Source organism: Heliangelus exortis, chromosome 19 (genome assembly GCF_036169615.1).
Source record: "Heliangelus exortis chromosome 19, bHelExo1.hap1, whole genome shotgun sequence".
Taxonomy (NCBI): domain Eukaryota; kingdom Metazoa; phylum Chordata; class Aves; order Apodiformes; family Trochilidae; genus Heliangelus; species Heliangelus exortis.
This window is the reverse complement of record NC_092440.1, coordinates 13,614,166-13,640,977: the sequence shown is the minus strand read 5'-3', so window position 1 is coordinate 13,640,977 and position 26,812 is coordinate 13,614,166. Positions and strand designations below refer to the sequence as shown.

General features: G+C 46.4%; 1 protein-coding gene across 8 annotated transcripts in view; it reads left to right on the top strand.

Moving 5' to 3' along the window:
* The window catches only part of TTC28 (tetratricopeptide repeat domain 28), a 101,318-nt gene that overhangs the window by 63,083 nt on the left and 11,423 nt on the right, over nucleotides 1-26,812 (top strand). For 7 of the 8 annotated variants that reach the window (XM_071762719.1, XM_071762718.1, XM_071762720.1 and 4 more), the window contains 11 exons: nucleotides 1,884-2,391; nucleotides 7,186-8,527; nucleotides 8,860-9,383; nucleotides 10,696-10,805; nucleotides 11,112-11,241; nucleotides 11,564-11,782; nucleotides 13,747-13,912; nucleotides 15,505-15,645; nucleotides 22,465-22,609; nucleotides 24,599-24,778; nucleotides 25,309-26,029. In XM_071762719.1, the coding sequence (XP_071618820.1) occupies nucleotides 1,884-2,391; nucleotides 7,186-8,527; nucleotides 8,860-9,383; nucleotides 10,696-10,805; nucleotides 11,112-11,241; nucleotides 11,564-11,782; nucleotides 13,747-13,912; nucleotides 15,505-15,645; nucleotides 22,465-22,609; nucleotides 24,599-24,778; nucleotides 25,309-26,029 (4,186 nt within the window). Of the gene's footprint in view, nucleotides 1-1,883; nucleotides 2,392-5,409; nucleotides 5,516-7,185; nucleotides 8,528-8,859; nucleotides 9,384-10,695; nucleotides 10,806-11,111; nucleotides 11,242-11,563; nucleotides 11,783-13,746; nucleotides 13,913-15,504; nucleotides 15,646-22,464; nucleotides 22,610-24,598; nucleotides 24,779-25,308; nucleotides 26,030-26,812 lie in introns of those variants that run through there. The other variant, XM_071762724.1, reaches the window with a different exon arrangement.

Sequence of the window (26,812 nt, the reverse complement as noted above, 5' to 3'; positions counted from 1 at the left end):
CCATTTGGCCATGTGGCAGCATGTTCAGTAGCTTTGTCCGCAGCCTGGCACTATGTCACTGGAGAGTTGCAGCTAGCTGCTCCTCCTCTCTGATCTGTGGTAATGACAACAGCAAAGCAACTTGTTTCTAGTTCATTATAGCACATATTGGCAGCATGAAATCCAATGCTCTTTGAGGCCATCTGTGGGACTGAGCCCAAGGCCTCCCTGTCCCACTGTCAGGTGCAGAGGTAAGTGGCATGGTGGGGATGCTGCAGGGCTTCCCAACTGCTGCTGCTCTGCCACTGCTGTTCTTCCATTGCCCTTTGCATTGGATGAAGTTCATCTCTAACACTAAGTGAAAAAAATTAAGACATTTTGAATTCTGGCAGTTCTATTGTAATTAAGCTGTCTGAAAGGATGCCTTGGGGGAGAACAAATGCGGCTTGGCTATTTACAGGGCTGGCCAAGAGAGAAATTCCTTGTAACTTCTCTATCTTATAACCTGTAAGCTGTGTTTAATCTGTCACCTCAGGTTCTTCTATCAGAAAAGATGGTTTCCATATTAATTAGAATCAGCACAGTGTGTTTACAGTTACTCATTGTGGAAATATTGTTGAGATAATCCTGCTAATCACAAAAATAATTTATCACCTATGCTATCTGCCTGTTGCTCCGGCCTATAGATCTTCCTGACTTACCATTACCAACTCCATTGGTAGAACAGGGTTATGCCAGTTTGAATAGCAAGGACAAGCATCCTGAGATACTCTATCACCATCTCAGATGGAAGACTGGACTGGATCTTCCCTGAGGTGGGATGCTAGGGAGGGGTTGAGACAGATCTCTGTTCAGTCACTCACCCTGACTGTTTTTTTCTGGAGGTTTGGGAAGCTTGGCTCTTGTGGAACTGGGTCACAGCAGCAGCTGGGTAGCAAAGGAAATGAACATGCAGAGTCCATGGAGGACTTGGGGTCAGGGCTTTGGAGGGAACAGCCATGCTGAGGCAGCAGATGTGCATTAGGCAGAAGGAACACATCCCTGCTCCTGGCTCCTTGCCCTGCTGTCCATCTGCCTATGCTCTGTCTCTGCTAGGTGGAAGGGAGGCCTGTGTTCTGGTAGATGCAGGGGCAAAAGAATCTGATTCTCAGCTAGTTTGTCTTGTTAAATAGAGCTGTCCCTCAGTGGTAGGAACTCAATTTTTCCAGCAGCCATATTTATTCAGGATGTCCCCAAGGGACAGAGGCTCCAGCTGCTGAAATACTGTTTTCTTTGCTGCAATTCCAAGGTTGTTTGGGGCTCAGTAATTAGTGATGATGTGCTAAAAGGGCCATGGTGCTGTACATGTAAGAACTGTGCTCTTCAGAGTATGGTGTGACGGGCCAAGGAGAAGTTTGTGAAGATGTTGGTGACTGCACACTGGCTTACTGTTGTTGAAAGATAAGCAGCAGAGGCATCTCCCTTCTCCCACCTAAGTGCTGGCTGCAAGTGTGTGAGTTTTCCAGTAGTGGAAAACATGGCTGTTTAGTCCAGAAAGAAGAGACTGCAGAGTCCTCATGGTGGCTCAGCCTGCAGCATGGCTATGGCAAGTTACAGGTTCTGCTGCTGGTCTCTGACAGTGCATTGCCCCACAAGGTCTCAGGAGTCTGTTGCTTTGACGTGAGCTTGCTGGGTGGAAGATGGGACAGGGCAAGCATTCATTTGTGATGTTCTCTGGGGGTGAATATCATTATCTGTCTGCTTTCTGAAGAGCTGCTGTATACAAGATTGTTTGCTATGTTAGTATCTTGGAGTAGACAATAAAGTAGTCATGAAAGGTGACCTGAGCTGTGGCCGCCTATGGGTGAAGTGCTGACTTGTTTCTGTCAATACTTGTACTTACTTTTTCTCTCTCATCCCTGCAGGCAGCATCCTCAGCACTGAGCAGTCTGGGCCACGTGTACACAGCCATTGGCGACTACCCAAATGCCCTGGCTAGCCACAAGCAGTGTGTCCTCCTTGCGAAGCAGTCCAAAGATGAGCTCTCTGAAGCTCGGGAGCTGGGCAACATGGGAGCAGTGTACATTGCAATGGGGGATTTTGAAAATGCAGTGCAGTGCCATGAACAACATCTGAAGATTGCCAAGGAGCTGGGAAACAAGCGTGAGGAAGCTCGAGCCTACAGCAACCTCGGCAGTGCTTACCACTACCGGAGAAACTTCGACAAAGCCATGTCCTACCACAACTATGTGTTGGAGTTGGCCCAGGAGCTGGCTGAGAAGGCCATTGAGATGCGAGCTTATGCTGGCTTGGGCCATGCAGCTAGGTGTATGCAGGACCTGGAGAGGGCTAAGCAGTACCATGAAGAACAGTTGCACATCGCTGAGAGCCTGCAGGACCGAGCTGCTGAAGGCAGAGCCTCCTCCAATCTAGGTAAGGCCCTGACATGGAGTAGAATTTGTTAGGGTTGCTGTCACTATAGAGCTGCTGCCAGGATGCAGGAGGTTTGCTGTGTGCTGTCATCTTAGTTACCCAAGTTTTACCAGATTGTCTTCATAAATTCAACAGACACTTGGCAGATTGTGTGCTGAGTTAATGTATCCCATGCTCAATTACTAATCTGCTCAGGAAGGCACCAGAAAGCACAAGCTTTTGTGGCCATGGCAAGGTAAAGTGCATTTGAAGAGCCATTCCGGTGCCAGAAATAAATCTTGTACTAAGGCAAGAAGTGATGTGTTTTATTACCTGGGTATTTCTTTGGGACCTTGTTAGCTAAGTGTGCCAGTATATTGGTGACTTGTAAGTCAGGAGACACGTGGGTCAAATCCTAACTAAGCGTATTTTTGGAATGTGCACATCAAAGTAATACAGTGTAGGAGTCTCATGCTCTAAGAAGCGACACTGGCAACCTGCTGGCAGGCTGGGAAGGACAGACTTACATCAAAGTGATCTCCATTCCTGCTGCTGCTTCACAGTGCCAGACATGGAAACGATCAGTGATGTGTTTCCATCACTGCTGATGTTCCAGCTGTCGTTAAGGATGTGCTCTCAGCTGGCTGGGAGTGGCAGACAGGGCTGATGCTGGTACAGCAAAATATGTGTTTGCTGGCAGCCTCTGAATCTCAGCACTTCCAAGCCACCCCACATTGTAAATTAGCTTCTGTTTCTGCTTGGCACTCGGCACTTGGTTCATTTGTAGATGCTAATTGCACTCTGATGTTATCAACGGCAGGTAATTGAAAAGGGCTTGATGAATTACTTAATTTCTCTTAACAGCTGAGTCTTCAGGAGCTGAATGAAGAAGATAAGGTGAACTGGAGAAAATGAAACAGTCTTAGTTTTCTAATAAGTCTTTCGAAACTCATTCTTTACACAAATTAGAGCAAATGTGTGAGGCAGAATGGGTTTGTGAGGCAGAAGTGCCTGTGGCATGCTTAGCATTAGAGAGCAGTGAGCATTGATAGTAATTCTGTTAGTGTGACAGAGCTCCCCATGGGCAAGAGGGCTGGGAGAATGAAGCCTTGCATCTGGCTTCCTCCTAACATTTATGTAAGGGCTTTTGCAGAGAGGAACAGTACATGCATCTAACAAAGGACAAAGTGTACATCCTCCATCTGGGCTGCCAGTGTGGGGCTGGTCATGGGGAGATGCAGGCGGGGGTCTGCTGGTCTGTGACAGGGACTTAGGGGCCCATGTGGAGGCAAGGCCCTTGGATTGTCTAAGCAGGGATCAGGAGGAGATGTAAACTTTGGGTCCTTGGTTGGGGAGATGGAGACGTTCTCCTCGGCTGTGCCCAGGAACACATTGGCATCCCAGCTCATGGTCAGGACTGAGGTGAAGTGTGCTTTGTTCCCAGTGGAAGCTGGGAACAGAGGGTGTGCAGGCTGTTCTGCTGGCACAGTTTCTGTAGCTTTCAAGTTCTATAGCATTTCTTCTGCCTGTTTCTTGCATGTAGTCTCTGTGATTGCTGCTCAGCATCAAAAAAAAAAACAACAAAAAAACCACCAACCCAGCAATCTTGTACAGAAATGTTGAGTCAAGATGGGCTTAGCAATTCTCTGCAAGTGCTGATGCTCCCTGTAGTTGCACTGCATCACCCCAGAATGAAAACAGCACTGCTGCAAAAGAAAGCCACTTGCTTTTGTTCTTCAACCTTCATGGTACTCACTTGCAGTTTAAATTCTCTCACTGTTTTGCTGGCTCAAAATCAATCAAACTGGGACTAGAAAAGGAATCGTAATATCATTATTAATTTTACAGCAGCTTTGTATTTAATGATGCTTTCAGCATGTAGTTCCAGAAATTTTTGGAGGGGAAAAAAATAAGTGTTTCAGTGTAGCAGAGAATGTTTTTCTTGTGTTGAATTTAAGCCTAAATATAACTTTTGGTGGGTCTGCTGACTCAGCCACTATACACTTTGTATTAGAATGGTTTTCCTAGCTTCTGAGTGGAGGATCTCACATTTCAGCTGTTATTTGGCTATATTCTTACATCTTCTCTGTCAGAGTGAAGTTATACTGCAGAAAGAACATACAGTTCTTGTTGAGAAAGCCTATTACTGTTGTTTAAAATGAATCCAGTACCAATTAAAAAGTCAAGTCTTAATTGTCTCTTTCATCTAATCCACATACAAAACAAAACCTCATCAAAATAACCACACTGACAGGCAAAAAAAAGTATCTTAAATGTGTGTTTCCAAGCCAGAATGTTAGAGTTGGCCTCTTTGCTGAAGCAACAGAAACTTTCTGTTTGCATTTATCTGATTTCGATGGAAAGCTCTCTTAAGTGTACTGTCTAGTGCTGAGCAAGACAGACATGGACCCTAGCACAGCCCAGCTGCTGTTGTGCTCTGCAGAGAGATGGAATGCACTCTGTGACTCGGTAAGCAGAAGGTAATGGACTGAGGGCAAATCCCAAGTTATCAAGCCCTTTACAACCTGGAGATGTGGAGTTTAATCAGAGGTCTCGGATTGTCAACCTTTGCAAAGCAGACAGTTTTCCAAATGCCAAGGCTCTGTGTAGGGAGCTGGCTCTGCAGCCTCTGCAACTCTTAAGAGTTGCCATTGCAGTGGAGAGAGGACACTTCAGGTTATTAATAAAATACAGATTAAAGTATCTCCCTTTGTGCCTAGTATCTCTCTGCAGTTACAAGTGAATTTCTATGCTTATTTTCATGGTCTGATGCCAAGTATTTTCTCTTGAAGCATTTTTGCAATTTGTGTCAAAAAATGGTGGTTGCATTTGGCCATCTCTTCCCCAGTTGGTGAAGGACTAACCCAAGGGGCCCAAGACACTTTTCCCTCACCTCTGAACAGATGGGTGACAGTTCAAGCAAACTAATGTGGTCAAAGGGTGAGAAGAGCACAGCTTTGTTCTCTGTTATGCTATTTGGTTTTGTTCTGGGTATCTCCTGGTAAACATTTGCTCACTTTTTTTCTCCTTTCTTGGCAGTAAAGAGGCTGATTAAAACATTTAGAACTATGAAGGCTTCATCTCCCATCCATCTACGAACCTCATTTTTGTCTGTTGAGGAATGCACAAAGAGAAAATATATTTGGTAGGTGATGGTTTTGAAGTCTGAGTCAGAACCTTTCCTTCCTGGGCCATCCTTTTTAATTACCTCTGGCAAATGATGGAAACATACCAGGAGGTGCTGCATGGGGTCTCATACCAGGTTCCTCTTCTCCCAAGAGCAACCTTAATTTTTTTAGATTAAATTCCAGGAACTTGCTTGGTCAGGACTTGTGACAAAGAGCAGCCTTTTCAGTGGACATCGTGTCCAGGGTGAAACTCCATTTGTGGACTTCCCAGAGAATGCCAGCACTGGATGTTTCAATAACATGTGCCCTAACCTTTAGTATGAATTTTACTTCTCTGGCTGCTGCTTGCCTTTCTATTATCTCCAGGCTCAGAAACTCCTTTTCTTATCCATCCTCAAGTGTAGTGTGAAGCCACCCAGTGTGGGTCTGGGTTGGGTCAGCATCCCCAACACTCCTTCTCCTTTGTGAGTTTGTCCATGTTGAGAGAGTTAATGACAGTGAGCACAGGACTTCTCACTAGCACGAGCATCTTTCGTCCACCACTTCTGCTGTAGACACAGCTCTCAAGTTGTTTGTGTGCACTGACTTTTCTTGTTCCTCACAGTGAAGTCTTTTCAGGGTGCTTAAGCTTTGGGGCTGCGCTGTGGCATCCTATCTGCTCACTAGGTACTCCTAAATGACCTTGGATACCAAAGACTTTTCCATCTCTTGTCTAGTATTTTATATAAAAATAATCTCCAGTGCCACTAGAGATGTTGATTTAAGAAGGGTAAGAGGGATGAGATGGAAAAATAAGAAGAGGAACTTTGTGATAGGTATCAGATTCATGTCTTAGAAGGCACACTAGTACATACAAGAGATATTTAAAAGAAATCTTTGGCCAAAAGAGAAATTTTAAGCCAGAGTATGGATTTCCTACCAAGCTCCTCTTCTCCTTTCCAGATAATGACTCCCTGCCCTTGTAGTCTTGAAGTGCATGTCTTTGCATAGTTTACTGCTGAGTTTCATCACCCTGTTCTTGTTGCTGTGATACACAAGGTTGTCCAATCTTTCCTCTAAAATGATCCCATCTCTCCATCAGCAGTTCTTAACTAGCACATCTTGGGTAGCACTCAACTGACTTTGTGATAAAGTCACCGCTAAAACTTTTTTAGTAAGGTTTGTCCTCTTGATGAAGAAGATTAAGAAGAATCTTGATTAAGAAGAATCTCATCAAATAATGAATTGTCTAGGTGGTCAACTGAACTGAAATTTCCTTCCCCCCCTACCTCCGGGAGGGACATCATGTTCGGAAGATGGAGCCAGGAGTGTGGTGTCCCTGGGACAGCATTGGTTCTACATGCTGCCAGCTTGGGCACCTCTTGGTGTTTCCAGGGGAGATATTTAGCTAACTCCATCTTTTTCAGTTTCTGAAGCAAAGGGACACTTTCACAGTGGCTGTTTTTTGCAGTTTCTAAGTTACTTAGATTTGTGTCCAGTCCAGTTCTACACCTTGTAATTACTTTGGTTTTTATCTGCAGAAATCTGGTCTTCCCTGTGAGGGTGGCGCAATGTGGAGAAACAGGGCAGAGGACCACGGCACCATTGCTGGGGGCCCAGCTGCAGCAAGGTCCTGGCATGGCAAGGTGTTACAGAAGGGTTAGTGTGGAGGAATGTGTTTACTGAGTTCATTTCTGTTATTTTCCAGGAATCATTCACCAGATGAAAGGCGACTATGATGCTGCACTGCGCCTGCATAAGACACATCTGTCCATAGCTCAGGAGCTGAGTGACTACGCAGCCCAGGGCCGGGCCTACGGCAACATGGGCAATGCTTACAATGCCCTCGGCATGTATGACCAGGCTGTCAAGTACCATCGGCAGGAGCTGCAGATTTCCATGGAAGTGAATGACCGTGCCTCCCAAGCATCCACACATGGCAACTTGGCAGTCGCTTACCAAGCACTGGGTGCCCATGACCGTGCCCTGCAGCACTACCAAAATCATCTCAACATTGCCCGTGAGCTGCGAGACATCCAGAGTGAAGCACGGGCCCTCGGCAATTTGGGCAACTTCCACTGCTCGCGAGGAGAGTTTGTGCAGGCAGCTCCTTACTATGAGCAGTACTTGCACTTGTCCCCAGAGCTGCAGGACATGGAAGGGGAGGGAAAGGTTTGCCATAACCTTGGCTATGCCCATTACTGCCTTGGGAACTTCGAGGAAGCTGTTAAGTACTATGAGCAGGACCTTGCCTTAGCAAAGGATCTTCATGACAAGCTGAGTCAAGCCAAAGCTTATTGCAACCTTGGCCTGGCCTTCAAAGCCTTGATGGACTTCAGCAAAGCAGAGGAGTGTCAGAAGTACCTGTTGTCCCTGGCTCAGTCGCTGAACAATTCCCAGGCCAAATTCCGAGCTCTGGGGAACTTAGGGGATATTTTCATCTGTAAAAAAGATGTAAATGGTGCAATAAAATTTTATGAGCAGCAATTGAGCTTAGCCCATCATGTTAAAGACAGGAGACTGGAAGCCAGTGCCTATGCAGCCTTGGGCTCTGCGTACAGAATGATTCAGAAGTGTGACAAGGCTTTAGGTTACCACACACAGGAGCTGGAGGTGTATCAGGAGCTGGGAGATATGCCAGGTGAATGCAGAGCACATGGTCACCTTGCTGCGGTGTATATGTCACTTGGGAAGTACACCATGGCATTCAAGTGTTATGAAGAACAGCTGGAACTTGGGCAGAAGTTGAAGGACCCCAGCATAGAAGCCCAAGTCTATGGTAACATGGGCATTACCAAGATGAACATGAACGTCATGGAGGAAGCTATTGGCTACTTTGAACAGCAGCTGGCCATGCTGCAGCAGCTCAGTGGAAATGAAGCCGTGTTAGATCGTGGCCGAGCATATGGGAACCTGGGAGATTGTTATGAGGCTCTGGGAGATTTTGAGGAAGCTATAAAGTATTATGAACAGTACCTGTCTGTGGCTCAAAGCCTGAACCGTATGCAAGATCAGGCAAAGGCCTACCGGGGCTTGGGCAACGGGCACAGGTGAGGAGCACTGCATTGTGTTCTTGTGACAGACAAGTGCACAGGGGTGCACTGTGTTACTGGGGTGTTCATGTGACCACTGTACTGGGGATGTGGCACAGGAGTGAGTCACAGTCCTCTGGGAGCTGAGAGCTGTGCTACCAGCTCAAGCTCTGCCCTGAGAATAAGGTAAGTTTATAGGATGGCAGAAGAAGGTTATTTCGGAGGTGCCAGTGATGTCTCCTGAAGGGAGCATTTATCTCTGCCTGCAAGGTTTGAGCTGGCCTCAAACAAAACATCTTTTTTTGAGAAAATACTGACAAAATCAATGGTGTTGGTTTCTTCCCTCGTAGGGCTATGGGAAGTTTGCAGCAGGCTCTGGTGTGCTTTGAGAAGAGGCTTGTGGTGGCACATGAGCTGGGGGAAGCATTTAACAAAGCCCAGGCCTATGGGGAGCTGGGGAGTCTGCACAGCCAGCTGGGGAACTATGAACAAGCCATCTCCTGCCTGGAGCGCCAGCTGAACATCGCTCGAGAGATGAAAGATCGGGCTCTGGAGAGCGATGCTGCCTGTGGCCTTGGCGGGGTCTACCAGCAGATGGGAGAGTATGACACAGCCCTACAGTACCACCAGCTGGACCTGCAGATTGCAGAGGAGACCAACAACCCCACCTGCCAGGGCCGTGCCTACGGGAACCTGGGGCTGACCTACGAGTCCTTGGGCACCTATGAGAGGGCGGTGGTTTATCAGGAGCAGCACCTCAGCATTGCAGCACAAATGAACGACCTTGTAGCCAAAACTGTGTCCTACAGCAGTCTGGGGAGGACTCACCATGCCTTGCAGAACTACTCTCAGGCTGTGATGTACCTTCAGGAAGGTAAGAGGCTGAATTTACAGCACAGCATGTAGTAGTAGGTGCTGGGGGGGTAGGTGGAGGCCTGAAAATACAGAGAGAAGTGAGGTGCTGTAAGCCTGGCACCAAGAGGATGTTTTTGACAGTGTCCTTTGACACAAAAGCTCTCGAAAATAGCATTGCATACCAGGAACAGATTTTGGGAAAACCACATCAGGTACGATGGATCTGTCTGAGCCTGAGAGCTGGTCTCAAGCTGATGTGTGCCTTGCTGATAGCCATCTGGCTTTCCCTTCTGCATACAAGTGCAAGTGAGAGCAGATGGGTGAGTGTCCTCTAAACTGAGTGAAAACAAGTTGGGTTTGAAAGAGAGGTGAGGGGGTTCAGTCCTTGGTCTCCAGAAGCTGTCTGCTGCACAGCACTGGCTTGTGAGTTATGCTGCTGCAAGGGATCCCAGCATGCCAGCAGCATCTGTTCAAGGTGATGGCGCTCTGATGGAGATGAGCAGTAACGTATGAAGCTGGAAGCTAAAGCATTAATTACATTGGTTAGTCTGGTTTTCCTGAAACTGACCTTGGCAGGATTCCAGTAGGGTGAAGAAATTTAATGAAGTTGGGAGAAATTAAACACAACTTCTCCTGGTGTGACACAAAATTAATGAAAAGTCTACCAGGTTGTGTACAGGGCCCCTGCTCCCTGTGTCTTTAAGGAATTCACTGTGGGGAACTGAGGTACCTAAGAGGAGACGTCCCTGTTGTCAGGAAGGCCCACAGAGGTGAGAGGTTTGGAGTGTTGAGAAGGGGGCATGCCAGGGAAGGTGCTGCTGAAGTGAAATGAGATCCAGGTTGTTCACACCAGGACCTTGCCCTCTGCTTTGCCTTAGTACATAAAGCCTGCCAGAAGGCTGGGGAGAGCTGGTGGGAAGTGAGCCAGTAATGTGGTAAGAGGGGTCTTTTCTGGCAGTTTGGCACTCAGTGTTTATTTTGTTTGTGTGGCTTTTAAGGTTTAAGAGCCCAGCTTCCTGATAGGGACTCACTGAGTGTGTCAGGGGACTGTACTGTCACCTCACTTAGGAAGGCCTCAGTCCAAGGAAGGGTTTGTCCTGCTGGGGCACCTCTCAGGCTGGAGTTGACCTGGGTGTCAGCAGCAGCGGCCTGGCACTGCCCATCCCGGTGTCCCAGGTTTGGTGTCCCACCATGCAGCAGCTCTGTGACTATCTCTGCCTGCCCCAAGGAGCTCAGGGCCCACCTGAGCTGACAGCCCACAGAAGTGCTACCCAGTGACTGCCAAAGCCCATTCTCCCCTTTGGCTCTCTCTCACTTCGATTCCTTTCCAGGACTGAGGCTGGCAGAGCAGCTGGGACGCAGAGAAGATGAAGCCAAAATCCGCCATGGCCTCGGCCTCTCCCTCTGGGCAAGTGGGAACCTGGAGGAGTCTCAGCACCAGGTACACCATGGTCTCATGCTGGGCTTGTGTCTTCTGAGCCCTTTGGGTCAGTCCTTTCCTCAGGGGAGGACTTGTCTGGTGTGTCCTGGGGAGGGTGTGCAGTGCACTGAGCTGGCTCAGGCCTGTATGCTGCCTTGCTCCATCCAAGGTCACCTCCCATCTGCTGGGAGTGCTGCCATCCTGAGAGGCTGCCTGTGCCAGACCACCCCTGCCTGAGGCTCTGACAGCCCTAGATCCTCCTGCTCTCCCAGCCAGTGCTTGGTGCTGTGTCTGTAAGGAATTCACTGTGTCTGGTTTCCCTCCCAGCTGTACCGGGCCTCAGCACTCTTTGAAACCATCCGACACGAGGTGCAGCTGAGCACAGATTACAAGCTGTCACTCTTTGACCTGCAGACATCCTCCTACCAGGCCCTGCAGCGAGTCCTTGTCAGTCTTGGTAAGAGATGCCATCATATGGCATGGGGGTCTCCTGCTTTGAGAATCAGCCACATTTGGTTAGAAGTTTGGATCTTCTTTCTTGCTTCCTCCATTCATTTGTCTTTTTGTGGCTTGGTTTCCCATACATTGTGTTATTGCCTGCAGCCAAGATGATCTATGGGATTGTGTTCCAGTGCAGAGACTACTATTTCCAGAAATAAGTGCCATGACCCTGCTTCCCTGGGTTTTAGTTGGAGTGGGGTCACAGCTGTCCTTATTCTGCAATATTGCCCTGCAGACCATGTTGGTGCCAGGTCTGAGAGATGGCTTTGTCTTTTCAGGTCATCACGATGAAGCTTTGGCAGTAGCAGAGAGAGGACGAACACGGGCATTTGCTGACCTGCTCGTGGAACGTCAGACTGGGCAGCAGGACTCTGATCCCTATTCTCCAGTGACCATTGACCAGGTCCTGGAGACAGTGAATGGCCAGAGGGGACTTGTTCTCTACTACTCACTGGCTGCAGGTTATCTGTACAGCTGGCTGTTGGCTCCTGGGGCAGGTGAGGTCCTTTTTGGAGATGAGAGCCTATGAACAAGCCATACAAAAGGAGCACCATTTGTAGTTAAGAATGAATCTGGGACAAGAGTGAACATACAAGCAAATTATTTCCATCTAGTACCTTAGAGGTGAATAGACTAAAAATTGTGGCTTAGCCACAGCAATAATGACAAAGAAATGCTTATTCAGGCCTTTGATGTTCACCTAGAAATCGAAATGTTTCACATGTTTAATATTTCCATTTTTTAGCCTCCAATCCATATATATTTCCCACAGGGCAAGGCAGAGCAGTAATGAGATTCTGAGTGTGTTGGCTCTGTGAGAATCTTCACTACAGAAGAATCCCTACTTTAATTATATTTCTGTGCTTTATCCTTCCAAAAGCTTTTGACATTCATTCACTGAAGTGGATTCAGGAAACAGAAGGGCGTCCCTGCTTCCTGATAATGCCATTGAACTGCTTGATCCTCTGAATTCTCCTCATATGAATGTGGAAACACTTATCAGAGAGGAGCAAGGAGGATTAATTTGAAGAGGATTGCTTTTTGCAGGCAGCTGTTGTTCATTATCTAATAAAATGATGACTGTAAATTTTCAGAAGTTTTTTCTGGATATAATTTAATAATTGCAGCCCTTCACAGTGACAAAGCTAAAGAGATAAAAAAGCCCTATTTAGATTGCAACAAAAATGCTTTGGGAAGGGAGACAAACATTTACATGTGCCTTACTTCAGATGGGATGACAGTGATTGTGAGATATAATTTTGGGGGGCGTTTTGTACTGTTGCTTTTGTAAGATGGTGTTGTCCTGCTATGCACCCAATCACTGATTTGCTCTTTAGACATGTAGTTTGCACAATAAAGTACAATCTTACTGAAATTTTTGTGGATTGGAAGGGTAGGGTTTGCCAATAGGCATCATGATCAGTCTCCTCTGTGCCCAAGCTGGGTCCTTGAGACTGCCTCCTTGAAGGCACTGTCAAGTGTGTTGGGAAGGAGAAGGGGCTGTGTGCTTCCTCTTGAGCAGCTTTGTAGGGGAGCATTTCAGCTCAGCAGTTACTCCAGCCCAGCTACAGGGACCTTGTGTTTCATTAGTGCTGATGGACAGAATAGCTTCAGTGACAAACCAGGATCCTCATTATCCACTTAGATTGTACCCTTAGAGCTTCTTCAGTGCTTCTGCATCTGCTGCTCTTACTGCATAAGGAGTAGCTTTATTCTTTATTCCTCCACTCTTCTTAACTGGTTTAATAATTAATGCTGTCAAGGCAAACAGAGCACCCAGAGCAGCCGTTTACTGTTCATCACAGGCTGTAGAGTTAATTATATCAGGAAGGATATGCCAGTCTGAATGGAGGGAGGTTTTATCTGCAGTAATATGTTGAGTTCTTAAGAAAACAGTGAGTGTCCTTTATTTGGTTTACCCATTGTGAGATGCTGTCTTTTAGTATTTTTGTGCATTAATCTATCTTCTTCTTTCTTTGTAGATAATGTATTTTCATTCATATAAGTGAAAGGAAAAGTCTTTGTATGATTTGAAGAAGTTCTGCTGTAGTAATAACATTTTTGTTCAGCATTTGAGCCTTGTGTGTTCAATTTGTTTGTTCAGAGGCTATAAGAAGGTATTTTTAATGTGCATCAATTGAAATGCCAATTACCTTCGTAGGTGCTTGCATTAAAGTTCTGGTTTATAATTTATATAGGACTGCTGCAATAGCAGATGCAATCTGAGCATCACATAAAAGCACTGCTCTGCCTTTATACCTTTGAGCTATCATCTGCAAAGCACATAACCACATTTTAAAAGCAAGGCTGTGACATAGAGTGCTAGAAAAGCACTGTGAGAAATGCTTTGCCCCAGTTCTACTGGAAATGCCAAACTCTAGGATCTGTGCTGCCTTCCTAGACAGCTGCTAGCAGCACTCTTCATGCCCTGCAGAAATAACCTGATTTGGGTGTCTTACAGGGATTCTGAAATTCCATGAGTATTATCTGGGTGACAGCCTGACAGATAATGCTGGGGAATTCCATGAAGCCAACAGTGTGACCCTGCAGACAACAACAAATTCTGCACTGGAACAGCACATCTCAAGTGTACGGGAGGCTCTGGGTGTGGACTCCTACTACACCCGGTAAGTTGAGGAGGGGAAGTTTAACATCCTGGTTCCCACTCTGCCACTAGAGAGCAATTTATAACAGTCTGGGATGAGCTAGTTGTCCAAGAAGACTGGGAACTGAGAGAGTACAGGCAAATTTTTATTGCAGCAACAAAAAAACTGCTTTATTTTTGTACCCGTGGATATTTTTCTGCCAAGTGACTGTATATGCACGTGCAAATAAGGCTTGAACCCGTAGGCTGGGTAGTGCTTCTGTAGATGGGATGAGGAGGCAGATGCCATGTCTGACTGTATATGGGCAGATTCCATCCTACTTAGTTTCCAGTGTAATTAATTCCCTTTGAAATGTTTACTTACAAAAAACTGCAAATACTGTAGGAATTCCAACCTCCGCCCCCCAAATCTGTTCTCTTGTGGCTATAGCTGAATAAATAATTTACAGTGAATTAATCCATCTGATGAATTTCAGCAAAGTGGGAGGAACCTTACTCCTATCCATTACTTAGACATGTCTCACAGCTATGTTCCACTTTTTTTTTTTTTATCCTAAAGATTTATCACAAGTCAGGCTTTTTCGCTTATTTATACTCAATCTTATGATCTCTTATGATATTTGGTTTCATTTATTGATTAGATCAGTATGAGTATTTTTCATGCTGATATTTACGAGTGGTCTTTGTATACTTCTGTCTGAAAGGCAGAGTTGGGGATGCCTCTGTCCTAATTCTTTGTTAATGAGCACAAGACATGGTAAAGGATGTGGCAACAGTTTAGCTTGCTCTTTTAAGTAAAGCTTGCTAGGCAGCCATAAATTGCTTTACTTTGGGTGTGTTAGCAACACACTGGCAGTTTGCAGTCTGGTTTACTACTAGTGCAAAGAGGACCTAGAAGTGTGTGTTGGCTGGTTTGTTAACAGCCCCCAAAACTGGTGTAAGTGGAGGCACTGGCTCTTTTAGATTATAATGTGTGTTAGTTTTTGAAGCCATTTTGCATTTTTCTGCAGCACTGAGATGTGTGAGTAAAACACTCTTGAGTCCCTGAGGCTGTGGACAAATGTCCTCTTCCTTGCCCAGCTTTGATGGTGAAAGCACTGGTGGTGCTGCTGTTAGCAGCCTGGGTCAGAGGCCACCAACCTGCAGGGGCAGTGCATATTTGAAACTGGTGTTCTAGGGGATGATATTGACCAAGAAAAAGGAGATGATGGTAGTCATACAGTCTTCAAGGAGGGAAGCAATGTCTGTGTGTTCTGTGTGGTTTTGCAGCTAGGAGATACAGGGATGGAAACTGAGGTTTAATTTCTCTCTTCTGTGTTTTTTTCCCTTGAGGTACCTGTATAGTGATTTTGAGGTAGCTGTATAGTGATTTTATTCTTTCTGCAGGTTGTTCTGCTATCTATAAACATCCTTGTAACCACAAACACCTATTATCCTTAAGTGATGATGAAAGATACAGAATGATTTGAAAAAAACATGATCAGGAGGAGGTGATGTAGCATTTGGTTGAGATTGTGTATGAAAAACCTTTTCTCTCAGGCTGGCTGAACATTTGTCACAAAGCTGTTGGTCTGTCTTGCAATAATGACTCCTTCACCTGCTCTTCCTCCACAGAGCCTGTGCCAGTAGTGAGACTGAGAGTGAAGCTGGCGATATCATGGACCAGCAGTTTGAGGAGGTGAATAACAAGCTGAACTCAACTACTGATCCAAGTGGTTTCCTGAGAATGGTCAGCAGGAACAATGTCCTGAACAGGTGAGAATATAGCACTGCACTCTGGGGATTAGCAAGCACAACGGGGCATCTTCGTGATGGGCTTCTTTCTAAATTGCAAGTGTTGAGTGCAGCTGGTGCCATTACTTGTGGTTTCCCTATTGCCCTGAGTTGTGGGGGGCACAGAAGCAAAATATCCTTTAGGGTTGCAGAATCCATCCATTCTTCACACCATGTATGTATGAGGAACACTGGGCACCTATCTCAGGACTAAGGTTGGTAGGTTAGTGCTGTGTAACACTCTCCTTCTGAGCAGAGAGGTCTGTAGGAATTTCACTTTTTGTGTTCATGTGGTGCAGTGAGAATTTCTCCCTGATTCAGGGGAGCTCTGCTCTTGCTCCTTATGGGACTGAGAATCCATTGCCATGTAGTGTTGCATGCATCCAGCCTGGGAGCTTTGAATGCTTGGTGGCTTTCCAACTAACCCCACTCTTGGGGGTTAGTTTTGTTCTATGGACTCAAGTGTTGGATGTGAAGGACAAAGCAGCCCTACTGGGTCCTGGAAGGACATGGGGTCCTATTGCTTCCTTCTTTAGAAATAGAAATTTTCAGTAGGAAGAAAGCAGGACAAGAACTGAAAGTATCCTTGTGCCTTGTGTTGGAGGGAGGACCCCAGGCACAGGCAAAGACCTATGTATTTCACTTTAGAACTCAGTAACTTGGTTTGGGAGATGTGGAAGGTAGGATCTTCACTGTGCTTCTAGGTGTATTTGAAAGCTTAAGCTGATAGTCAGCAAGGACTTGTGAGCAATTGTTAACTGTGTCCTGAGGGGCAGACACTTTGACTTTGCTCTTCTCCTGACCAAATGCTGTTTGGAGTATCTGAACAGTTTCTGCAGAACTCTGTTTTGTCCCTGCTATCTGTGAGTTTGGAGCTTGGACCTATCTGCTACACACTTATGAGAGAAATACTGGTTTCTGTTGATCTTAATTGTTGTACTAATTAGCGAGGAATATGCTGCATTTCCAGAGTTACAGAGCTGTGTGCTAGCAGTGCAGTCTCCACTCATTTTCTGCCTCTTAAAACTTGATCAGATCTCAGTCTTCCACATTATTGTGCTGATTAGGGCAAGCATTCAAAATGAAAATTGAAGACAGAATTTTTCCAATGTTATCACTCCCCCAGTGGAGAGGGGCTGCATGACGCAACCCAGAACTAGATCTGTGCTCCAGCATGGTTTGTGAGCACTGGATGCCCAGGCCTTTCTCAGCTGGAAGAGAAATGCTTCCAGCCTGCAGTGTCATGAGCCATCACTGGAACTTGTGAGCTGTAACAGCATCCTTCTGAAACTGTAAGCTGCCTATTGGCACCAACAACTTGCTGGGTTTCTTTCCAGAACCCACATATGTAACTGTTCAAGCTGCTGCATTGATAATGAACTCTTGAGTACCTGTTGGGATTAAACAGGCAGATCCACAGGATTGCTCAGATGTTTTACTAGTTCATCAGGAGAATGTCCATCTGATTACAGCTGGAAAATATGATCCAGTTCTGCTCCAGGGAATGCTAAACCTCAGGAGACCTGCAGAGGCCAGGCCTTCAGCATCTTTTTTTCCTCCTCCATAGGAGCCAAGTGCATTACTTGGCTTACTGATCTTACCTCAGATTCCTTGTCAGGTAACTATTTTGGAGCCTTTAGGAGAAGCTCAGGGATGTGGCACCTTAGGCACTTAATAAAAGCACCCTCTCAGGGGCATCAAGAGGGGCACTAGAAGCAGCCATGTCTTTGGTGCTCTCACCATGAGCACTGAGAATGACAAGAAGAATGACAAGAAATTGCCGCATGGCTTGCCTGCCTGCCCATCTTTGGCCTTCAGATGTGATTGTTCCAGGGGGCTCTGGTGGCAGAGGTAGCATTTCTGTGCAGTGGTCTAGAGCTCTAACAGGGAACTGTGAGCTCTTAGACTCTGGTTAAGCAACAGCATGGAATAGTTAGCCAGAGCACAAGCTGTGATCTTGTGGCTCCAGACTCCATCTCACCTCCTCTGTGCAGTGGCTTTTCTGCCAGCTGGTACTGGAGTGAGTTCATGTAGTTGTAGGTCAATGCTGAGTGGATTCTTGCTGCTCTAGTGCTTCAGAGCACTAGGTAAAACTGGGGCCCACAAGCAGTGATTGAAGGCATGGCATCTGTTTGCTTTGGCTTCTGCACTGCAGGGGACAAAGAGGAGTAGGGCCTGCTTGGAGCTGAGAATAAGAGCTTGTCTTCCCTACTGCCAAGGCAGGCCCTGCATTCCTCATGTGGGGCCTGAATGCATGTTCACATCTTGTGCTTGAATGTTGGAAATCGTCAAGGGAGTTTGCATGGCGTGGGGCCAGTGCAAGTTCCCTCACGCACAGGAACTGCACATGCTGTTGGGGTCTCATGTTAGAAAATGAGGCCCTGGGGATGCTGGGACTGTTTGGAGTCATCCAGTCTCTGTGTCTGGCAACAACTGGGTGACTGGAAAGAAGCCCTTGGTCTGAGATGTGTGCCCTCAGACTGCTGTCACCAGGTAACCTGGCTTTTATGCAGAGAATAGTATGATTTTTTGGCAGTTCTACTTAAAAAAGCAAAAATGTAGAAGTTTGGCTGTTAACTTAAGAAACTTGTGAGATGGACTGTGGAGGAGAAAGGGACACTGCAGAGATCTAGGCAATACCTGTCTAAGCTGTGGGTGCCACCAATACAGCCCCCAGGACAGTCCCAGTTGCTCATGTCTTATGCAGCTTCAGTTTTCTCTGCTCCCTAGGGCTCTTAAACTTCTGTTGGATTTCCAGATTAAAGTCTGAATTCCTTCCTGTTCATCATCTTTTGCTCTAGCAGGGGACTTGATCACTGCCGGTATCTGAACGTAGCTTCCCCACTTCTGCTTTGGCCTTTCCACCATCATGAGCATATCTGTGTACTTGCAGAAGACATGAGAATGAGCCCTGAAGCTGCTCAAAGGGTAAAATATAGCTCTAGCTCCTTGAGGGCCATTTTTGCAATGCAGCATGGTATGAATTTGTAAATGGCAAATTGAGGAGTAAGGAGCACTGTAACATGATGCGAATTCACATCTGCCAAGGCCATTCCTATCTCCCAGCTCCACTTAAAAATGCAAAGAGCTTTATTTTTCCCAGCAGTCAGCATGCTCAGGGTTCATGGCCAGTGCTACAAGCATAGTTGGAGATTTCCAGACCAAGCTCAGTGCCCCAGCAGGAGTGAAGTCTCTGTGAATCCAGTCAGAGAAGCCTATCAGAAGTTGGTTAGAATCCACATGGAACCTCAGCAGCAGTGACAACATGGCGACCACTGCTTCATCTCAGGTTGCTCAGGGTTCCATCCTGGTACCATCAGGTGATGTCAGAGCATATGTTCCCTTTCCTCTTGGTGTGGGACTGTCTTCATCTTGATTTTGGCCCTCTTGGCTGTACATATGTCATCTCAAAGTGAGGACCAGCTGCTCCCTAATGGATGGAGAGCCAGGAGCAGACCCTGTGGGCGAGGGGCCACACCTGCAGGACCCCATCCCACAGCACTCAGGGAAGTGAGCAGGGCAGACCTGGGGATGGCAGCCAGGGTCAGCCCAGAGTCTGGATCATCAGGTGAGTGCCTGGTGATGAGGCTGGTCTGAGGTCTTTGGAAGACAGATAGGAAAGCAGTGGCTGGAGTTTCCTATCTGGTTCTCCACCATACAGGGTGCAGTACTGGGGCTGCCCAAGTACAGACCACACTTGCAGAGAGTGCTGGGTGGTCTGTGGGTTTTGTGCAACCACTGGTGGGTTCTGGAGATAATTGTGGATCCTTTAAAGCAGCCACAGGGAGCTCATATCTGAATGTTTTCTGGAGCTTCCCACAGCTTGGTACTGTGAGTGTGCCAAGGTCCTGAATATGGATTTGGGGCTGCATCTGTAGGATGGGTCTTTCTGAGGAAGGCCTGCAGAATGATGGGCCTGAATGGACACCCATTTTCCTGATACTGTCAGACCAGTTCAGCAATAAATCAGACTCCCAGCCCTCTGGAATGGCTGTATTTGGTCATGAATAGTATTTGACTCATCCAGAGTCCTACCAAGTGCCAAGGCAAGAGCAGCTCTGTGCTGCCTGTGGTGTGAACCCTCTCCCCTGCCTACCCACAGCCACCTTCATCCTCTGCAAGCAGAGCCAGGCCTCAGAAGGCCTGGACTAATCAGTCTGAGCTCCAGGCTTGCATGACACGGGTTTCCTTCCCCTTTCTCGGAGGCAGCTATGGGATCATCTTGGGGACAAAGGGTGGAAGCAGAGCTGATGCTGATCCAAGCATGCAGTCCTGACCCCAGTGTTGCTGTTTCCTCTGCTTGCTGCAGGACAGGCTGCCCTACACAAGGGGTTATAAATAAGCAGCAATGCAGAGTCTGAGCAGAGACTTCCTGCTGCAGGAGTCAAGATGACCCCTCCACATGGCCAAAGCAAGGTAGAAATGATTGGTGCACCATCACAGGAGCCAGCACTGGTGCTCTAGAGAAAAGATTCAAAAGTCTCCCTCTTGGCACCATGCAATCACCTGTACCCCAACGCCTGAGAGGCCACCTGGGGAGCTGTTGGTACAGTCTTGGGAGGAAAGGGAACAGGCTGGCCAGGGCTTCAGATTTGCTCTGTCTGTCACAAAAGATCTCTCTCCCTCCTCCAGATTTTCTCACTCTTCCTTGTACACAAACACACCGGCAAGAGATGTGAAAGATTTATGATACTCCCTTTGTTTTGTTCTAATAAAAAGCAATCTGAGTGGTGAAGGGATAAATCTAGACCTGCTTGGCTGTGAAGCCAAGATGAAGGAGGCTCTGCTGATTAAAGTAATCAAGCCCCTGTTCCCTGCCATGAATTAGTGTTAAAAATTGCGGAATGCCGCAGGTGAGGCTGGCGAGTGCCACCTGCTGGCAAGTAGCCGCTCCTGGGGGAGGTCCGGGCTGCTGTGCTGTGTACCAGGCAGGATGGACTCGGGGGTATGCTTTGAGCACAGGGATCAGGGCACCAGAAATGTGTGGGAGTGGAAAAACACAGGTTTTATTTCTTGATCTTATTTTAAAATCTGTGCTACATGAAGTGTGGAAAGAGGTGAGCATGGCAAAGCGTGCTTGGTGCTGTCAGCTGCTGCAGTGCAGGCAGGACTGGGGCTGTGCTGGTCATGCAGTCAGGTTGGCATTACACAGGTCACCCAGTCAGGTTTTCAGTAGCTCTGAGTAGCAGCAGCATGCTCATACTTTCACCAGGACTGGAGAGCATGGATGGTTGGACACCAGGCTTCCGTTTGGATTCTTAAATCACTCCTGTTGGCCATAAATTCCTTGTCAGTAGGGAGCATGGGTGGTAGCATCCATTTTTCTTTAGAGAATAGGTTTTTGACATGATGTGAGCCGGTTCTGGAGACTGCTTGCAGTCGCTGAATAGAGAAATAGAGGGGAGGAAAAAGAATTGTGTCTGTTGGTATATGTCAGAAAACGTCAGGAGCATGTCTGAGGCCTGTGGTTTGTCAGTGGTAGAGGAAGTGCATTTGAGTGTAATATTTTTGCTCTCCTTGTCTTTCATTTATGTTGGCTTAATCTGGTAGTACAAAGAGATACTGTGCCTATTTGAATGTGCATGTATCTGTTATAGGCATATATATAAGTGTGTACATGTGAATATATATGCCTAGAGTAAATATGCAGTCAACTATTAATATAAGAATTGAACCAGACAAGAAGTAAAAATAGAGAGATAAGGCATTTCTTCTGAGTAAATGTTCTTTAAAAAGGGATGTTGCAGACTAGTGTCCTGACAGAGCATGTCAGTTGGGTCATGGATCAGGAACTGTAGCTGATTTCCTGTTGTGTAAATTGGCAAAGGCATGTAGCTCTGAGAAGCAAAACAGCACCATGCTGTGCAGAGACCAAGCATGGAGGGGGACACTCTGCATAACAGCATCAGAATATGATTTGGATTGGATTTTGTGGAACCCTCCATCAAATGTATTCAGCACCTAGACGACAACAGAGCATGTTTTGCCTCATGGGTAGCCTTTTACACTTGAGATTGTTGTGTTCATTACTGGACAGCTCCAGTGATGACTCTGGTTACATTTCAGACCTTGCACTACCATTACTGTTCAATATCTCATTTCCCTCCCCTCCTTTTCTTTAACACCCACCTGTTAAAACTTTCTGGAAAATTATCCTTTTCAAATGAAATGGTTGTTCATGGCACCAAGCCAAGGATAACCTTTCGGGGGGGGGGGGGGGGATATATCTGCTGGCTTAGTGAGACCAGAATAGGGCAACTTCATTTCCTCAACAAAGCAATAACTTTTTATATCCATGCCATCTCAGTCTCCTCAGAGTGCGTGTTTGGTGGCTGGTGATGCCAGGACAGCCTGTACAGAGGTCTGTGGGGGTGTCAGAAATGGGCTCCAGGTCACTTCTCACATCTGGCTTTATGGAGCTATTGAGAGAGGTGGCAACAATTGCAGGCCTTGTTGTTTCCCTGTTGCAGTATTTCCTTTTGATACTCTGCTAGATCAGTTTGTGCAAAACCCAAGTGCACATCTTCTTGTAATTAAATAAATGCTTAATGGGTCTCATATTTGCCTGCATACAACTGATATATATTGGTATGCAGTAAAAACTGAACAGCACTTCAGGTACTTGAATTTCTAGAGAAAGTCCATAGCAAAGTAATGTACTGTCAGCAGATGGCTCATCTTGCAGAACAGAGTCCTCTGCGTGGACAGAGACTGGCTCATCATCAATATTATGAAATCAGGGCAACCTGTAGTGGTCCTCAGGTTTCTGCAACTAACTTCTCACTTGCCTTTTGCCCACAGGAGCTGTCAGAGCATGACCAGTCTGTTCAGCAGTACCGTGTCTCCTATTAAGGATGGAACATCATCTCTTCCAAGGAGGCAGACTTCCTTCACCAAACCCCCACTCCGTGCACTCTATGACTTACTGATAGGACCTATGGAAGGAGTAAGCTGTTGACACTGGAAAATGTAGAGATTCTCTTACCAAAATCCCCTGTCAGTGTGGGAAAGTGAGAACAGGGAGCTCAGGGATGGTAACTGAAGCATGATGATTTTCACTTGGTCTTCCCAGGTGGTGAGACCGGGTGTGTTGGGAGGTGGAGACAAGGGATGTTGCTGTTGGTACCACTTCAGTCAGCTGCCAAAATATAATGCTTTTGATGAACCTAAGCAGGAATTGTATCCCTTATTCACTAATACTAATCTGCAAACTCAGCAGATAGGGGATGTAGGTGGGAGGTACATATAGGTATGAAAATCAGCACTGGGAACCTGTCAGCAACATGGGCCCACCCTGCAATGCCATGCTGGCTGCAGCTTCACAGGTTGGTCCTTGCTGTGTTTCCATCCCAGGGGTTGGTGCTTTTGCAAGAAAGCAAAAGAAATTTCTGTTTCTATAATGCATATACAGCTATTATGAGAATAAAAATATGAAACTCTAGGACTTTTAAAGACAAATTAAAAAGTCTGGTAGGCACATGTCACTGTGGCTTAGATGCTCTGGTTGTGTTGCTGATAGCTAAAGCTCCTAGAGCAGTAAGTAAAAGGGAATATGTATTAAAAAAACAACCAAATGGAAAAAAACCAAAATATTTCTGGAAAGCAGCATCTGCCCTTGTGGGAAGCAGCTGCTTGTCAACTCAGGCTCTGCAGAAAGAGGCACAGCTGAAGGGAGGCTGATAAATTTAGCTGCAGAGCACGTGTGCTGGTTCACCCGAGGCAGTGGGGAGTTCTCCTGTGGGGTTGTAAACAGTGTCAGGATAGAGCAGAGGTGGTTCACAAGAAGGTTCCTGGGGCTACTGTGTGTCAGTGACTGCCCAGCATCTCCACCTGCAGGCTGTGGGGCAGGGTGAGCTGCAGAAACAGCAAGAGGTCAGCAACTATTTTTAACTCCTTTTAAATGAAAATTTTTATCCTTCACCAGTTTTGTTCCCACTTCAAATGGCAAGAAGCCTTTAAAAGCACCTCACTGTCTCTCCAACTTTCTACTCTTTGACATTCTCCCTCAGAGCTGACCTATTTTTTTGTGTTTCTTACTGGCTTCAGACTCCCTTTGGAGGAGACCACCAGACTGATCTTAGTTTCTTTAGTAATGTTCATTCATCTTTGCTGCTGCCTGAGAACTGAAGCTTGAGACTGACTGCAAATTCCTGATATTCTTTGATTGCTAGTGAGATGGAATCACTGTGTGTCAGATTAATTGTCAGTTGTCAGTGTATCCCAGTGCAGTCTGGAAGTCTGCTCCAGACAGACCCTGAGCATGGTGGAGAGGAAGAACTGAGTTATGGACCAGGGTGCATTTTTCTGAGCTCTGTATGTAGAACTTCACAGACGTAGTGATACTCACCCTCAAAATGCACAATATCCCTTTCTTTTCTGTTGCACTGTCTGATTATCTGACATGTGTGCACTTCAGGATTTTCTGATGTTACTTCTGCACCTCTCTTTTTTCAAAAGTTGGTGTTTCCATTAGACATTTGATAGTAGTGGTTCACTGTTAGGAGCAAAAGAAGATTTCTCTCTCCCCTGTTAACTGGGGACTCATCTGAAACAATTGTCCTGTAAAGCAGGGGTGTTAAGGGGAATAATGTTTGGTAAATAACAAAAGAGAAGTAGACCATGGATGTTATTTCCTAATTCTTCTCAAATGTGTCTAGCTAGCACCTCAAAGGTTCTGGTAGTTATTATTTATAAAATGCAAGCCATGTGTTTGAAAAATATCATTCCTTCACTGCTGTCCTATTAAAGCCCCAGGACTTGAATCAGGAAGAAGTGACTTTTTAAGGTATTGGAAGCAAGTTCAGAAATTCACTTTGAATGAGTCAGGCAATTTTGTCTTCATTTGCATTCCAGCCTGATGGTTGGGAACTGCAGGCTGAAGTACTGAGGGAAAGGGACAAACTGATTCTCTTTTTTTATTATTATTTTTTTCCAGGGTTTGATGCATTCCAGTGGGCCTGTTGGTCGCCACCGCCAGCTGATACTGGTTCTGGAGGGAGAACTGTACCTCATTCCTTTTGCTCTCCTGAAGGGCAGTTCCTCCAATGAATACCTCTATGAGCGCTTCAGCCTCATTGCAGTGCCATCAATCCAGTCACTGAACCCCAGCTCCAAGGTCTGACATTGCCTTATAAAACCTCTCTTCATGGAACCTCTCCTGGGGGGTGCAGGTTCCTGTACATATTGGAATAGCAGCAGCTCTGTCCTTCTGTGCCAGACTTGAGAATAGAAACCACAAATGTACCACTCTCCCAAGGCATTCCCTGTTCTGATGAGCATGTTGAGTATCACAGCTGTGAAGTAGATTCTAAGGTAGCTCCTGCAGCACAAAATCACAGTCCTGGGCATACCAGGAAGGACAAGGGGAATGGATCATTGAGATATCCTCATCTAAAGGATGGCATGGCCTGGGGTGTGGAGCTACATGGCACACTGCAGAAATGCAAGTGTTTGTGATTGGTACTGAGCTTCCTTGGGAGGCTTGGTCTTACCATGTTCCTGGTATGTTTACCTGCATTTTAGCCTTCTGTGTGGAGAAGGCCACTAATGTCTCATGACGCTGAAGCTGTAAGAGACAGCATATTTTATTACCAGCACTATAACAAACAGCTCTGTGAACCCCGTTTTCTCTCTCTCTCTCTGTAGTCCCACACAAGGAAGAACACTCCTGCTTACTCCAGTTCTACCTCAATGGCAGCTGTCATAGGAAATCCCAAGCTCCCTTCAGCAGTTATGGACAGGTGGCTATGGGGACCTATGCCCTCTGCAGAAGAGGAAGCATATATGGTGTCTGAGTTGCTTGGCTGCCAGCCCTTAGTTGGCAGTGCAGCAACAAAAGAGAGGGTCATGAGTGCCCTCACGCAGGCAGAGTGTGTTCATTTTGCAACCCATGTCTCTTGGAAACTGGCTGCTTTGGTCCTGACACCCAACACTGACAGCAATCCATCCAGCAGCAAGAGTTCTTTTGGGAACCCCTACACAATCCCAGAATCCCTTCGGATGCAGGATGATGCCAGTGATGTGGAGAGCATCTCAGACTGCCCTCCCCTTCAGGAGTTTCTGCTTACAGCAGCTGATGTCCTGGATCTGCGGCTTCCTGTCAAATTAGTGATTCTTGGCTCTTACCAAGAATCCAGCAGCAAAGTCACTGCTGATGGAGTAATTGGCTTGACAAGAGCATTCCTGGCTGCTGGGGCTCAGTGTGTCCTAGTGTCACTGTGGCCTGTTCCTGTGTCTGCTTCCAAAATGTTTGTGCATGCCTTCTATTCCTCCCTCTTAAATGGGACGAAAGCCAGTGCAGCCCTTGGAGAAGCAATGAAAACTGTGCAGAGCAGCAAGCAGTTCTCCCATCCATCCAACTGGGCAGGTAGGAAGAATCTGCTCTTTGACAAAAAAGATGGTTTTTCCAGGAAGCACTTCTGCACCAAATTGTTAAGCAAAGAGTGGTGTTAGCAGGGAGTATGGCTCTGATGTGAACTGTATGTAGCCTGTGGAGTAGGAAACTTGTTAGAGCTTGCTAAAATGAGCACTTAGAGTTTTTCTGGCAGAGTGATTTCAGCCTTGTTGTGTTCAGTGCCAGGACGTGTTAGCTGAATTTAGGTTACAGTCCACAGTGCAGTTTGTACTTTATTTTCCTTCCAAGATTTTTCTATCTCAAAGCAAAAAGTTTTGTTTTGTTTTTTTTAAAAAAGTGGCTGATTCCTAGGCAGAAAAGAATGATCATGGACACAAGTGCCTGGTATCACCACCATGTAGAGGCTTCCAGCTACTCAGACTGTCTTAGTGCTCTCCCTTCCCTGGTATGTAAACCAGTTCATTACACACAGTCCCTCACTTTCACCTCCAACTCTTGATGGTGCCTCAGACAGAGCACCAGAGTGAGGATGGGCAGCCACATACCTCATCACAAGAGATGAGAAGGGGCAGGCAGAGTCTCTTGTGCTGGTGTTTGAGGAATGTGGCATTTGGATAAGCCAAGGTGGGTTTGTGACCAGGACAGGGAAGGCTCTCAGATTTCTGAGGTTTTTTTTTTTCTGTGGGCACTCTTTAACACCTGTTGATTTCTGTGGCTATAAGGAGACATGGAGCATGCTAGGACAGGTTTAGCTGCCATACAGTGATTTTCCACTTGCTTGAACAGGAAAATTAT